General features: G+C 40.0%; 1 protein-coding gene across 1 annotated transcript in view; it reads right to left on the bottom strand.

The window, feature by feature from the left end:
- Positions 1-12973, bottom strand: part of DLEC1 (deleted in lung and esophageal cancer 1) — a gene marked incomplete at both ends in the record, with an annotated part of 29555 nt that extends 16582 nt beyond the window's left edge. Inside the window, 13 exons of the mRNA XM_010152011.1 lie at positions 1469-1643; positions 2215-2273; positions 3558-3750; positions 5131-5293; positions 6204-6294; positions 7450-7542; positions 8453-8589; positions 9383-9556; positions 10336-10423; positions 10806-10887; positions 11089-11312; positions 11569-11762; positions 12863-12973. Coding sequence (XP_010150313.1) covers positions 1469-1643; positions 2215-2273; positions 3558-3750; positions 5131-5293; positions 6204-6294; positions 7450-7542; positions 8453-8589; positions 9383-9556; positions 10336-10423; positions 10806-10887; positions 11089-11312; positions 11569-11762; positions 12863-12973 — 1784 coding nt within the window. The remainder of the gene's footprint in view (positions 1-1468; positions 1644-2214; positions 2274-3557; positions 3751-5130; positions 5294-6203; positions 6295-7449; positions 7543-8452; positions 8590-9382; positions 9557-10335; positions 10424-10805; positions 10888-11088; positions 11313-11568; positions 11763-12862) is intronic.
- Between the last annotated feature and the right edge of the window lie 533 nt (positions 12974-13506).

Consider the following 13506-nt stretch of genomic DNA (forward strand, 5'->3'; position numbering starts at 1 on the left):
TCCTCTGTGATGTAATAAAGGACAAGAAGTGGGATTCACCTGACCAGATTTCAGGTGTCTGCAAAACAGATGCAAGAGCTACATCTGACCTCATCTCCTAGGATTCTCCTTACTGAAAATAAGGCCAACTGGAGAGTGCTGGGAGCAATTACTCCAGCCTGGTTTAGCCTTTTAAAATTCCACATCCCCCCCCCTCTCCCCCCCCCTTCTTTTTTTTCTCCTTACAAAATGTAATAGAACTTCTAAACTTAAACTTCAAATCTTTCTTTTGAGAGCAATCTTTTTTTGGACAAAGGATCTGCCAGTGAGGGAGATACACACTCTTGAAAACGTTGGCCTGCTCTTCAGATCTATTCAGACATTATCTCTTAATTACAGCAAATAACTTTGTTCCCTGAAGCACAATTATTTCTAAGCACAGTTCAAAATCTTATGTTTTTAAGAGTAAAAAAAAAAACAATTGGAAATTGTGAGGAATCATCGTATTACCAGTGATTTAATTACCTATACCACACATGTAGCTCTACTGGATTACTGGAAAGTATTAAATTACTGTCTTAAATTGAAAAAGATCTTCTAGGAAAAGAAATCATTAAACTAAATGCTGATTAGCAAAAAATGGGAAGGTCATTTACTGGGAAATGTCTTCCTGCCTGGTTCTTGCTAACAGCCCTGTTTTTCTCAAGTGAGTCTAAGACCAAAAGCATCCTGGTCTATAGTGCAGAGGATGCTGAGTGAGTGGACAATTGCAGCAGCAGTCTGACCCATAATGGTCAAACAGAAACCACAGAATCTGCAGGAAAGAATAAGGTCAAGTAAACTGCAGCACACGTGACTTTGGAAGCTCTTCTGCGCTTGCAGCAATCTGTTGCATGAACAGTGCCTCCGTTATGAAGTAATTTAATCATAGAATCAAAACTCTACAGATCACGCATTAGAGATCAGTGCAGCTCTACGGCACATTTGGTCTATGCACAAATTCCTCATGTTTCCTTCCCAGTATACTTCTTTCTGTTTGTGTGCTTATAGAATCATAGAATCACAGAATGGTTTGGGTTGGAAGGGACCTTAAAGATCATCCAGTTCCAAACCCCTGCCATGGGCAGGGACACCCTCCACTAGACCAGGTTGCTAACCGGGCATCCATTGGCTACTACTCCCACATGGAAAACTTCTATACTACATGAGTGAGAAAGTGATAAGCAACAGGTTAGTGACGCAGAAAAACATTTAGAATGGTAAAACTCGGTGGTATCAAACTCGAGAGATGAAAACCAAGCCAAGCCTGCTGCCTGGAACGTGGGCCTAAGGAGGCCTGCGGGGGGATTTCTGTACAGAGGGGTCACGGCCTCCTGTAAAAACATTTTAAATCAATAAAATAACATGGATTGTCTGATATCTTCTAATACACCTATGACATCCAGTGACACAAAGCACACGACAGCAATGAAGTCAAAAGCAAACAAACCTTAAATGTTTTTCTGACATTTACACCAATAAAGTTCTCTCCAGGGATGATAATGGCGTATGGTTCCAGAAGCAGCTGAAACGGTTCCGTTGATCCTTTAACTTCTATTTCCAGCGCTGTAACATCTTCCGCTTTGTGTTCTGGAATGTTCTGAAGCATCCCCTCTCTTACTAAACTTTGGGAGAAAATATGGTAGAACTATTAAGCGTTTTCAACTGGTGTTTAAACTGGATCCCATCCTTTAACTGCCAGATCAAAACAGAACATCATCAAAAGTTTCTCAGCTACAGACTGCCAGTGTGCAGCTCAGGTTGGGGGCAATTAAAAACTGGAAAAATTCCAGTGGTTCTTTAAAGTACTCTAGCTGTCCCTGTCTGTTCATGAACAAGGATGTAATAACAAACAGTAATAACAAGAAAACCTGCTGGAAATCTCAGCAGAAAGCCTGGAAAATGAACAGACAAAATGACAGGAGTATCTTTTTCCAGGAGATGCAGCACTAACTAGGGCTAAGGCATGTTTTCAGACATGAACAGAGTTCACAGAGACACTCTTGACCACTATTAGTTGTGCAGATAAAATCGTAGGGTGGTTTGGGTTGGAAGGGACCTTTATAAAATTATAAAATCCTTTATAACTGTCAGTCCACCGTCACCAGAAATACAAAGAATCCCAGGAACTTAATGTAATGGCATAGCTAAAATGTGGCTGCACATCTTACTGGGAAATATTGTTTCTCAGCTTACCGAGGTGATTCTGAGATGTCCCTCAGTACCATCTGCATCACACTGTGATAATGCTTCAGCTACACAGATGAAGAAAGAGGATTTTAATGTCAAGTAATCAGTTACGTTGAAGATTAAAAAAAAGATGAAAAAGTAGTTTACATTCAAAAGATGAACAATCACCACTGGAGTGCTAAGCTCTGATAAACAATATTCAAACTCCAGAGTTCCTAAAAGAAAACACGTTTGACTGCAAAAAATTAAGCCAGATTCTGATCTCATGGTGTATGGTTCCAAGAAAAACACTCCTTTTTGACATGCCTGTTATTATTTCCCTAGTACATTGCACACTACACACAAACATCTGCAGAGGCTCCCGAAATTAAGATTGGTACTGCTGTACTAAAAGTTTCTTCTAACTGCTCCAGAGTATTTAATGTAGTTGACCATCAATCTGATTTTGAGTTGGAAACACTACTATTCCATGACAGGAAAAGAGGATGCCTTCTATATTCTCATGTAAGGGAAAAAAGAAAACACAGAAGCAGGCCTCAAATCTGAAGGGCTTTACAAAAGATTTATGTGTTTGTAGAGACATATTAACTTAAGTGTATATGTTAATTCACTATTTTTCTATTAACTAACTAGACTATTTAAAAAGAACCCAGGTAGCTTCTCTTTCATACTTACTTGAGCTGTTCCTATATCTGTCAATCACCACAGCATGGGCTATTCCCACTCTTGGACTTCCTTTGGATCAAGTTTCTTTAAATACAATGAGCTCATCCTCCTTATTTACACAGACAGGAAAGCAGAAACTAAGACAACAGTCACTGGTACAGCTGCATTCAAACATCGCTGCACCCCTCTACCCACAGCTGCACACCATCATTTCTCTGCCAAAGGTTACTATTATCCCCTTAATTTCCCACACAAGTGTTCAGAGAACCCATTTCAGCCCCCAAAAGCCACAGTTGGAAACAGTTTAAATAATCACTGTTTGCTAACCAAGCTTATTTAGGCTGCAGTAGGTCTCGCTCAGCAGAAAGGGAAGGGTGAGGAGCTGGTAGGGTGGTAACTTTACCAGCCAGCACAGCTGCAGCTCTGAGGATGTGTCCGTAGTTTGGGTGTAAAATTAATTGTGTCCAGTCAGTACCAAAAATGACATGAGATCAGAAACTGTCTCACATTTTGCAGTCAAAACATGTTTTCTTTTAGTAAGTTTCTACATTTTGAACACTGTTTATCAGAGCATAGTACCAGCTAATTAAATATAATTTAGAAAGCTGCACAGCAAGGATTTTATGACTCGCGTAAAAATACACAGCTGGAGTTTGTAGATAGGAAGGAATCACAAGCCATACCTCCTGTGGAGTGTAAGTGAGAATAAACTCATGATCCGCGTGGGGAAGCAAAACTCCCTCCTCAGGATTTAGGGAGAAGGCTGAATCTGTGTCTTGATTGGATTTCAGCTCCATAAAGTCTGTGGTTTCTTCTGGTATTAATGGTTTTGGATTAGGCTTCCTTATCTGCCAGTAGAAAGGAAGTTCTACATGCCTGCAAAGACATCAATAAGCAGTAAAAAAGCTATAATTTTTTAAAAAATCAGATTTTTTTGAGTAAAATACTGGGAGAAAATTTTCAGTAGCTTTTTTCCATGTAGGGAGTTCCCCTCTGTAAAAGTTACAGGGGTTAGACTTACTAGTCTTTGTAAGCTACAAAGCTGATGAGGCTGCATAGAATCAGAGTACATAAATTGCACAAAGAACGTGCTAATATATGGAAGTGAAGTATATAAACTTGTAAGACAGCGTTAACATTTTTTGCCTTATTTAAATTGTCACGTAATGCAACTTTTAGGAAACTCTACAATTCCTCTTTCAAGAATCTGAGATCAACGGGACAGTTCCTGAAAAAAAAAATCTACATAATGATGACCCACTTAACATTCTGAATTTAATCCCAGTGCAAGGTGTGGTCTTTAACATGTCAAAAATCCTGACAGCAGACGTGCAGGGACTGCTGTCATGATTATAGCACAGAGATAATGTGGAAATTGGCACAGTCAGTTTACAGTATCCAGTCCACTGAATTACACTTTCTTTACCCAAAGAGCATTCTGTTCTGGCATTATGTGTGTGTGGTTTCCAGGCCACAAAACAAACTTCCTGAAATCCACTGTAGCAAGTAGGAATTCACATCAATGTATCTAAAAGCAGCACTCACCTCACTGCTCTGATGCTCTGCAGCCGCTAACTCCTGCAATCATGCACGTTAGCGTACTTCTATTATTGCCCAACTGATTCTGAGCAAAATCAGGATGTCACTATGTTCAGTACAATATAATTGTACATCTTCCTTGACTTCAAACAGAATTTATATTTAAATCCATTAGGACTCAATAGTAGGAATCACGTGAAAGTTTTAATGTGAGTTAATGGAGTTTTAATGGAGTCCAGGATGCATTATGCCTCATTCTATGGGAGACGCCTGCATTCAGAATTGCATCCTTAGAAGCATCTATTTCCCTGCACTATGACAGGAAGAGTACAGGGTGCTTAGCTCAGCTGCACAAGTGTACACTGTAGGCATGTCAAGTTAGATGAATCTCATCTGGATGACCCTGTTCATATATCCTGAAACCATCCATACTTACAAATCTTTTGGAGCTGTAGATTTATCTATACCAAAGCAAATACTGACCTTGGCAGTGTATGAACCAAATGGTACGGCTAATGGTCGCCACCGTGTTTGATCTGTGTATAATGTTCCTGCTCTCAGAGGTATATCCTTGCACCGTAATTACTAAACAATGGAGCAAAAAGAAGCAAGGTGCACAAAGGTTTCTCCAGCCTGAGAGCAGGTGGTGTCACAAATGAAATCCCTACCAGCAGGTTCAGACTGCAGAGCATTATTCTACTAATAGTAGCTACGTACGTAGAGTTTCTTATAACCAGTTTCTTCTCCTCGGTGCTGTGTGGGTTCTGGGGGTCAAATCGTATGAGGTGCTGTGCTGTTACATCAGTAACTTCACCGGGTTCAGGTTTGCTTTCTCCACCCGTGACGAACAAAAGCTGCAGAGCTAGCAGCTCTCCAACCCCTTGAAGAAATAAGCAGGTATTACTGTTCACCATCTGGCCATTAACACTGTTCATGTTACTCATTAACAACAAATGCCAGCAATGGTCATTACTGATGATGTCTGACATTTCCTCAAGTTTCACAGCTTCAGTGTGTTAATTGTACAATATTTTCCTGATGTGCTTTGTTTATCAGTAGAGATCTTCTCTTCATGAATTTAACGGATCTGGATCTCAGGGCCACAACCTCAGCTCACCCACATCAGCACTGTTTCTCTGAAGTGAGCAGGGTGTTTGCAATTGTTGACTACCTGTGTCCCAGATTATTTGAGCAGTATATTGAAACTAAAATAAGCAGCAAATGCAGTATTAAAAAAAATTCCAAGGAAGTAACTGTAATAAAGGGATTAAACAGACTACAAGTCAAGCCTTGTGTTACAGCTCTCCCAATCACATTACAGGACAAGCACTAACATTTACAGAATTTCAACCGCTTTCATTAGCTAATCCAAAGACTGCCTCTCTCTCCTGAATATCCTAATCCAAGATATGCCCCAAATCTGCTTCACACCCAAATGTATTTCTGCTCTGTTAAAGCTGATGGTTTATAGTTTGACATGTTATCTTACTGATACAACAGTCTAAGAAACGAATTGCACCTGACAACAGGTTTTCTTTTCTGCTACTTGGTGACATTTTACATTTGGATTTTTGGCTACGGTGCTTTCTGAACCCTGTGTATTTCATGCACTGGGGTGGAGGAGTAATCATAATAAAAATGCTTAGCATTTAACACCATCTGGGACAAAGCATTTGCTTCATTCAATGACATAAAACGTTACCATCACGTCAAGCCATCAACCACCACTCACATTATCTGAGTATCTACGGAGTTAGAAACAGAGTCTCTGAAAGGTGTTAGAAACAAACCTGTGACTGTAACATCCTTGACTTGGCAACCGTCACAAACAATGGTGTATGTCTGCTGTGAGACTTCTGGTAAAGAAGGGAAAAACACCACCTGAAAGAGAGAAGTGAGATAGCAATGTCTGTAACTGATTTCTCTCCAGGACATAACAAACTTCAATTTGTACATGTTCACTAGAGGACAGGTATAATGGTTAGTAATTAAACCTTACAGTTGCAAGAAACAGTCACCTTCCATTGATACAGACTAGAAAGAAATCGGTGTTTTCTGGGTCACTGCACTTACATGTGTGTATCGGGCTGCTCAGCAGAGGCTGCCTTTGTAGTCACTGGAGAAGCAGGCAGTCTGCAGGGTTATTTGTATGACCTGCACCCTCTGGATCGGGTCTGCCCTCCATCACCTCCTGGGCACCACCACTACCGCCTGGCAAGCTACAGCAGCGCGAGCAGGGCAGCTCTGTGTGCCCTCCTCAACTCCCACCTCAGCAAAAAGAGTTCAGGGACCTGTTATGCACTACCACCTGCAAACCCAACCCACACTAAATCCACCTCCTCTTTCTCTCCCATGTGTGCCTGGCCCTGCTGAAGCAATGCACCTGGGGAGACAGAGAGGAGAAGAAACATTCTCCTTTATCCACACCTGCCTGATCCAGTACCAACAGCCAGGAGGTTCTGGTAAAAGGAAGGGCTGGAGGCTATCCATACTCTGCATATCGCTCTTCCTCTCCCCATAGTGATGCTATAATAAAACATGGCCCACACAAGCCCAAGCAGTGGTAGCAACAAGTAATGCCCATCTACTGCAGGATCTTTTTCAGGAAAGAGCACAGTGTAAGTGCAGGATTTGTACCTGCTGCTCTACAATGAAAGAATTCTTTTTTCCCCCAAAATGTCCTTTTTTTTTTTCCAAGGAAGCTCAGAAAGGAAGAGTTTCTTGGACTTGAAGCCCCAGCTGGAATGACATAAGCACCCCTCTGTTCTCAGATTCCTGTTTTCTCTAACAGGTTCCTTTGTCTGGGGAAAGTGTGACTGGTCTCTGAGTTTAGCCACTTTAGCAAGACTTTGAAGTTGCAATGAAAGACTCTCCAGTAAGACACACAATTCTTCCAGCATAACTGTACAAAAGGATTTGAGCATTTTTGGTCACACAACCCCAAATTCACATGGTCCAGCCAAGATCTAAAGTGATCTTGCTTGCTAATGTATTAGTACAATACTACAACTACTTTCTCTAACAGAGGGTACTAACCTCTACTGTGGTACTCTGCCCTGGAGCTAGCTCAAAAACAGCAGGATGGATCCCAAAAGGATCCTGTATCACAAAATCAACAGTGGCAACAGCCTAAGATGTTAAAGAGGAAAAAAAAAAAAGAGAAAAAAAAGAAATATTAATAAATTAAATTGATCAGGTTGTTGATTTTAAAATACAGGGTTACCTAAAACAGGCAGTATATTACAAAATCACTGTTTTACCTGTTACTCTGGTTTTTATTGTTCACACATCTCAAAAGTATATGGCTTATCTATATAACTTAATTAAAAGAAATGCTCCATGCTTTATAATTACCTTGGTGAAAGTAGGAGGGGGGGTGCTGTCTCCAAAGGCAAATGATGGTGTCAGGAGCTCTAATATTCATGATGACAGAAGAAGAGCTATGCCCAAGCACAGGAGCTCTGTTTCTCCATGCTTACGAGACACTTTTTGGGAGGGATAACCTGGCACAGCAACTGTTCCATTAGCTTTTTCTCCAGCACATAAAATGCCAGTCTACCAGTCCCATCTTACCTTCTTTGGCCGTTTCACTTGGACCTTGTTTTGTGGTGGAAAGCTAAAGACAGAGCAGCACTGGAGCTGGCTGCTAGGGTCTACGGGTGCAGCAAGGTCAGTGATACCTTTGGTGGGAAGGAGATCAGCTCGAGCAGTGCTAGAACTGATAGCGTTTCTTATTTGCTTTAAGGGTAAGGTTAAAGTTCAAGCCAGGTGTCCTGTCCCTGATCTATGCCTGAGTTTGCCCCACCACTAAGCAAGACAATTTCTTACAGAGGCGAGCCAGAACACAAGCAGAAGGTGTGGACTTCCAGGGAGATTGTTCTCAAGGATAAATGTAAATCCCTGAGGGAATGGCACGACACAAATGTCTCCAGCAAGGTTTTATGGCTTGTGTGCTAATACACCATGGCTACCTCAGAAGACCTTCATGCCAGGGCACTGATACCATACCATGACCAGTGTTTTCCTTCTAATCACTCACCCTGAAATTAGGAGTTGGCCAGGCTTTCTTTGGCATTATGGAGAACTTCCCAGTGCTAGTTCCCCCATTTCTGCACAGAATTGTTGTTACTTTTATTCCTCCAACGAGGCAGGAACCACAGTCTATAATGTGAGGCACTGCAACGAGTAACACAGAAAATCAGGCTACACAGACAGGGATGGGTAGCAGCTGGAAAAGCCAGCTACTTCTCAAATAACTCCTTACAGGCAACATTACTGCATATGAATATGCTAAGTGTTGCAATCCTGAAAAGCCTCAAATTCTTTCCATTTTAAAGTCAAATCGTATGAGGTGTATATTCATCTTATATTTAGTAGTGCTTCCTACTTAAAGACCCTATTGAATGATAACAAAAAGTAAGATGATTTTTAAAAAAACTCAGTATAACTGGAAAGGTGAATTTACCAAAAAGCAAATCAAGTTTCTGCAGAAGTAATCCTGGTTGTTACAGTCGAGGCTAGGTATCTGAGAGGTGAATCCTGCAGATGTGTCATACCCATGTATAATTAATGTAAGAGGCCATAAATATTAATGAATGGCATCAAATATTTATAACTAAATCATAATTCCTTAAGATTTAGGATTAGTAATTACAGTTAGGAGGTCAGGAATCAACAAGACAAAAACCTAGAAAAGCAGCTCTTGCTCACTCCTCTAATCCAGTGGGAAAAAAAATGAGCCTGATGTGGCAAGAACAAATAATTGAAGAAACTCTTGACAAAATTACATTTTTATAACTAATAAATAATTTATGAGTGAAAAATAGATATCAAAATGTAGTAACTGCACTTCTAAGTTTGTCCACGTTTGTTTTGTGACATAAAATTGGAGACAGTCAAGTTAAAAAAAAAATCAAACCCAAGAAGTCCATTTAACATTAGAGAAAATTAAGAATTGGACATCACTGACATGTTAACACTGGAGGTGATCTTCTAGCTTTAATCGGGATCAGAAGAGGTTCTGATACTTGAGTCTCCACTGATATACAATCTTCATAATCTCCTAGCTGTTCAGGAATAAATTGGACTGTATACTGGCATGTCATCCCAGGAGCTACCAGTCCTCCCTTTCCTGGAAATTGTCCTGAAAAAAGAAAATGCAAGGAATTACAAAAATTAAAACCTCCCAGAGCTGGCATATGTCGTTATGATCACATCTCCCTCTGGCCTGCAAACTCTCCCCATCTATTGCCTACGTCAAGCTGATAAAAACAAACGACAGCCAAAGGCCTGCCAGCGTCATCTGTGTGTGTGCACATCTTCCACTGAACTCCAAGGAGATCTTTTTGTCTGGAATAGGCTTCTCATAACCACAGAAAACAGAACGAGGAGAAACCTAGAGATGTTACCCAGTTTTGCTCTGCCACAAGACAAGGTTTACATGGAGGAATCTGACTTTCTACATATTCCTCCAGTGTTGTGACTGAGATACCACAATCTCCCTAGGCAATCTATCCCAGTGCCTGACTATCCTACTCCAAGGAAGGATGCTTTTCTTAACTTTCCTCTAATATAATCTTCCTTGCAGCAACTGAAGTATGTTATTTCTTGCCCTCCCCACCCCAGCTAATGATCTCAGTGTAAACTACATCTGTTCCTAGATTAATTTTGGATAAGACTCCATCTAGGTACTCCACGGACATATTTCAATCTAACTTCAAACACTTTAATGTTAATGTTTTGAATGCCTCATTAGACCATTTGAATCTACTTAGGAGTTACACATGAATGGTCCTAGAGACAGCAACGTTCCGTTTCTATGGATAGCAGAACTAAACAGAAAGGCTCTGAAAAATCTTTGTTCAACAGATAAATTAGATCTCTCTGCGTTAACATCTTAAAGGCAGTAAAAAGAACCCTTACCTGGCCCAATGGCAAATGCTGAAGTGGAGGGGGGGATAAGTCTTACAGGATGGCACGTTGAAGTGATGTTCTGCAGCTCTATAGTCATCTTCATTTAAAAAGAAAATAAAACACTCCATTGTATTTATCATCACTCATTACAATGTCCGCAATTCTCTAGTGCTCTGCTAGCAGTAGCTAATTTACCATCACAACCAGCCTAGAAATCTCTTTATTCAATAAAGGCTGAAGCAGATACTACCAAAACCAAGAAGAGACTGAAAAGGGTCCCTTCTCGTTTCCACTGGTGTGTGTGCCACTGGTTTGTGTCAAAGAGTGTTATCGTTAAATAGTAAATCAATATGAAGAAGAAACTCGGGCTTCTGTTAAACTGCAGGAAGCCAAAAGATTGGGTGAAATATGTAGATCATGGCAGGACATAATGCTTTTCAGTGGCAGAATTAACTCTCTACCAAGAAGTAAATTCTCACCTCATAAACCTGACCAACTTCATAATCAGAAAACAAAACAGTAGGTGGATTGGCAAGAAACAAAGGAACAAACGAGGTACCGCTGAAAGATAAAAAAGCAGACATTATCTTACTGCCTAGTTCTTTAAATGATGATGAAACGAGAAATTGCATGATTTTAGCAAACCCAAAATGTCATACAGACATGCAGCTTAAAATACCTACGTGCAAACCCACAGTAGTTCTATAGTGGAGCTCTCTGTGTGCTCCAGCCCAGAATCAAGAAACCATATATACTGCATACCCTTTAATATCTTCTGCTTTGCTTCTGGCTATGGTTTGTTCCACCTTTTCTTGAGAAATGACAAGGGATTTGCCTCCATGAAGAGCATTTGGCGGGAAAAAGCGGGGGTTCTTCAAGTAATCCTGTCTGTTCTCAAGTTTGGCGAGGTAAGCACGCTCTCTTTCTCCCTCTGCTTTGCACTTCGTATCTTTCCAGGGTAACTTCTTCTGGGAGGCACGAGTTTTCTTTGAAAAACAAAGACCACGGTGCAAAATTAAACACGGCAATTCTGAGAACGATGAAAAAGGTATCTGTACGTGTCTAATTAAAGCTATACAGCTTCCAAAATTCATACAGAAATGCTGTATTTTTCTTAACAGACCCCATAAAGCAAGTACTGGAGCCAAATCAACAATGCATTGATATTTACCCTTCATTATAGGAAGGGCAATAGGCCCTACAGTTCTGACAGACTGAAACAAATAAATCTGTAAAACATACCCTACTTGTCTTTTTAATCTGGTGGCTGGAGTCTGGAGGTGAAGGTTCAGTTAATGTGCATAAAGACACATTTGGCAGACTCCCAGATATTTTCTGTTGGTGTGCAATCCCTGCAGGCCTCTGGTCTCGTGAGCCTGAAGAAACATGCTGTTTAAAACTAAATGTCTCTTTGATGTAGCCAGGTTCTGATTTTCCTGTAATTCATAGAAAAATTTAATTCTGTGAGTGAAAAACATGAATGAGAAGCATTCATTCTGAGCATAGGTGTACTAATTATTTTAGTCTTGCTGATGGAAAAAAATACACTTTAAATCCTATAGAATTTAATTTACATTTACAATTTATGTTGCCAAACAAACCTTAGTGCTTTAATAAGGAAGCTTTTAGAAATACTGATTAAACAAGCTACATACAAAGAAAGTTATATTACTCTCAGAAAGCTATGTTAACCTTACAAGTGCAGGGATTTAGAATGCCATGTTCTGTTTGCAAAAAGAGCTATAAGATGGATTTATGACAGCCAGAAAATTGACATAAACAGGATATACCGTCTAGTCCCACATTCCTATAGTTAGACAACAAAATTGCCACTTCAGAGGAAGCTCTGAGATGTTGCGTTGTTGGCTTTGTTTGGAATTACAATGAAAAAAACCCAACCCTAAATCTTGGAATTTGTGACTAGACTGATTACTCTGAAATGTTTGTTTTGATTGGACTGAAAAATGCCATTTGAAGCATACTGAAGCCTTTTATCATGGCTCACACATGAGTAAGAGAAGTAAAGAAGTCTTGACATCACCCACAAGATTCTTCTTATTGATCCTAATTTTCAAATTAAACTGATATATTCCCAGACCTAAAAAATTGTAAACCCAAAATGAAAAATACAATTTTATTTCCCTGGAAATAGTTTTTAGTTCAATGTAACCACTTCCCTTCTCTGTATACAAGATGTAGCTTTGTGCTAATGAATTTGAATAGAGGCAGAGCAGTCACAATTAATATACTGTCAGATGGAATGAACTGTAAAATATGTGTGACCACCATTACATTTCATGTTTAATCACATTTAAATTCAATAACCCATTAATTCCAGAGGAAGGGAACCTTTAATTTATCAATTTTATTTTGACAATGTCCCTTGAGGGGCATTTTATTCTTGTAATACTGTAGCTCCTTCTGCTTTGGCAGAAAACTGTAACAATACACCCAGACTGGCTACATCCCCCAAAGCTTCAATGCTTACAAACTGTCCTAAAAAGTCTAAATTATTATGAACTGCTTTAAAAGTTACCTTTTGGTGCTCTAGCAACAGGTAATTTATCAGTGATGTAATCATCAGGGCAGGTTAAATGATTTTTTCTGAGAAGTTCATTATCCACAATCCACCTAAAAGAGGATGCCACTGCAACAGTAAAACCAACAAATAAAATCAACCAAAAAGAAATGCAAAAGCTTAGCCCCTCAAAATACACTGTCCTGATCAATCCAAAGTAATGTCTTTATAACTCATCACTGTCCGGTAGTATTTTTGATGGAGCGTTTTAATCCCAAGGCTTGGACATGCATCTCCACAATTCTACACTCAGTTCAAACCCAGCCATGCAGCCAGGCATCAGCGAAACCTTCTGTCTCCCTTCCCTGCTGCTATGTATCAAGGTGTGCGTGCCTGTAATAAAGTTAGGTGGCAAACCATTAATGGCAACTTCAATACCTTGAAAATGACCTGGTTGTTGAGTTTCTTAGTGTTAAACAGTGTTGCTCTACTTGAATCTCTGCACAAAACCCTTCAAAGTTGCTGTATTGATGTCAAGGCAAACTGAAAGCTCACTGAGCCTAATGTCAGTCCTACCAGTGCTTCATAGAATCATATAATCACAGAAGCTGAGCCTAACGTCAGTCCTACCAGTGATTCATGGAATCATAGACTCATAGAAT

Source organism: Eurypyga helias, unplaced genomic scaffold, assembly GCF_000690775.1.
Source record: "Eurypyga helias isolate BGI_N326 unplaced genomic scaffold, ASM69077v1 scaffold5810, whole genome shotgun sequence".
In the NCBI taxonomy this organism is placed as follows: Eukaryota; Metazoa; Chordata; class Aves; order Eurypygiformes; family Eurypygidae; genus Eurypyga; species Eurypyga helias.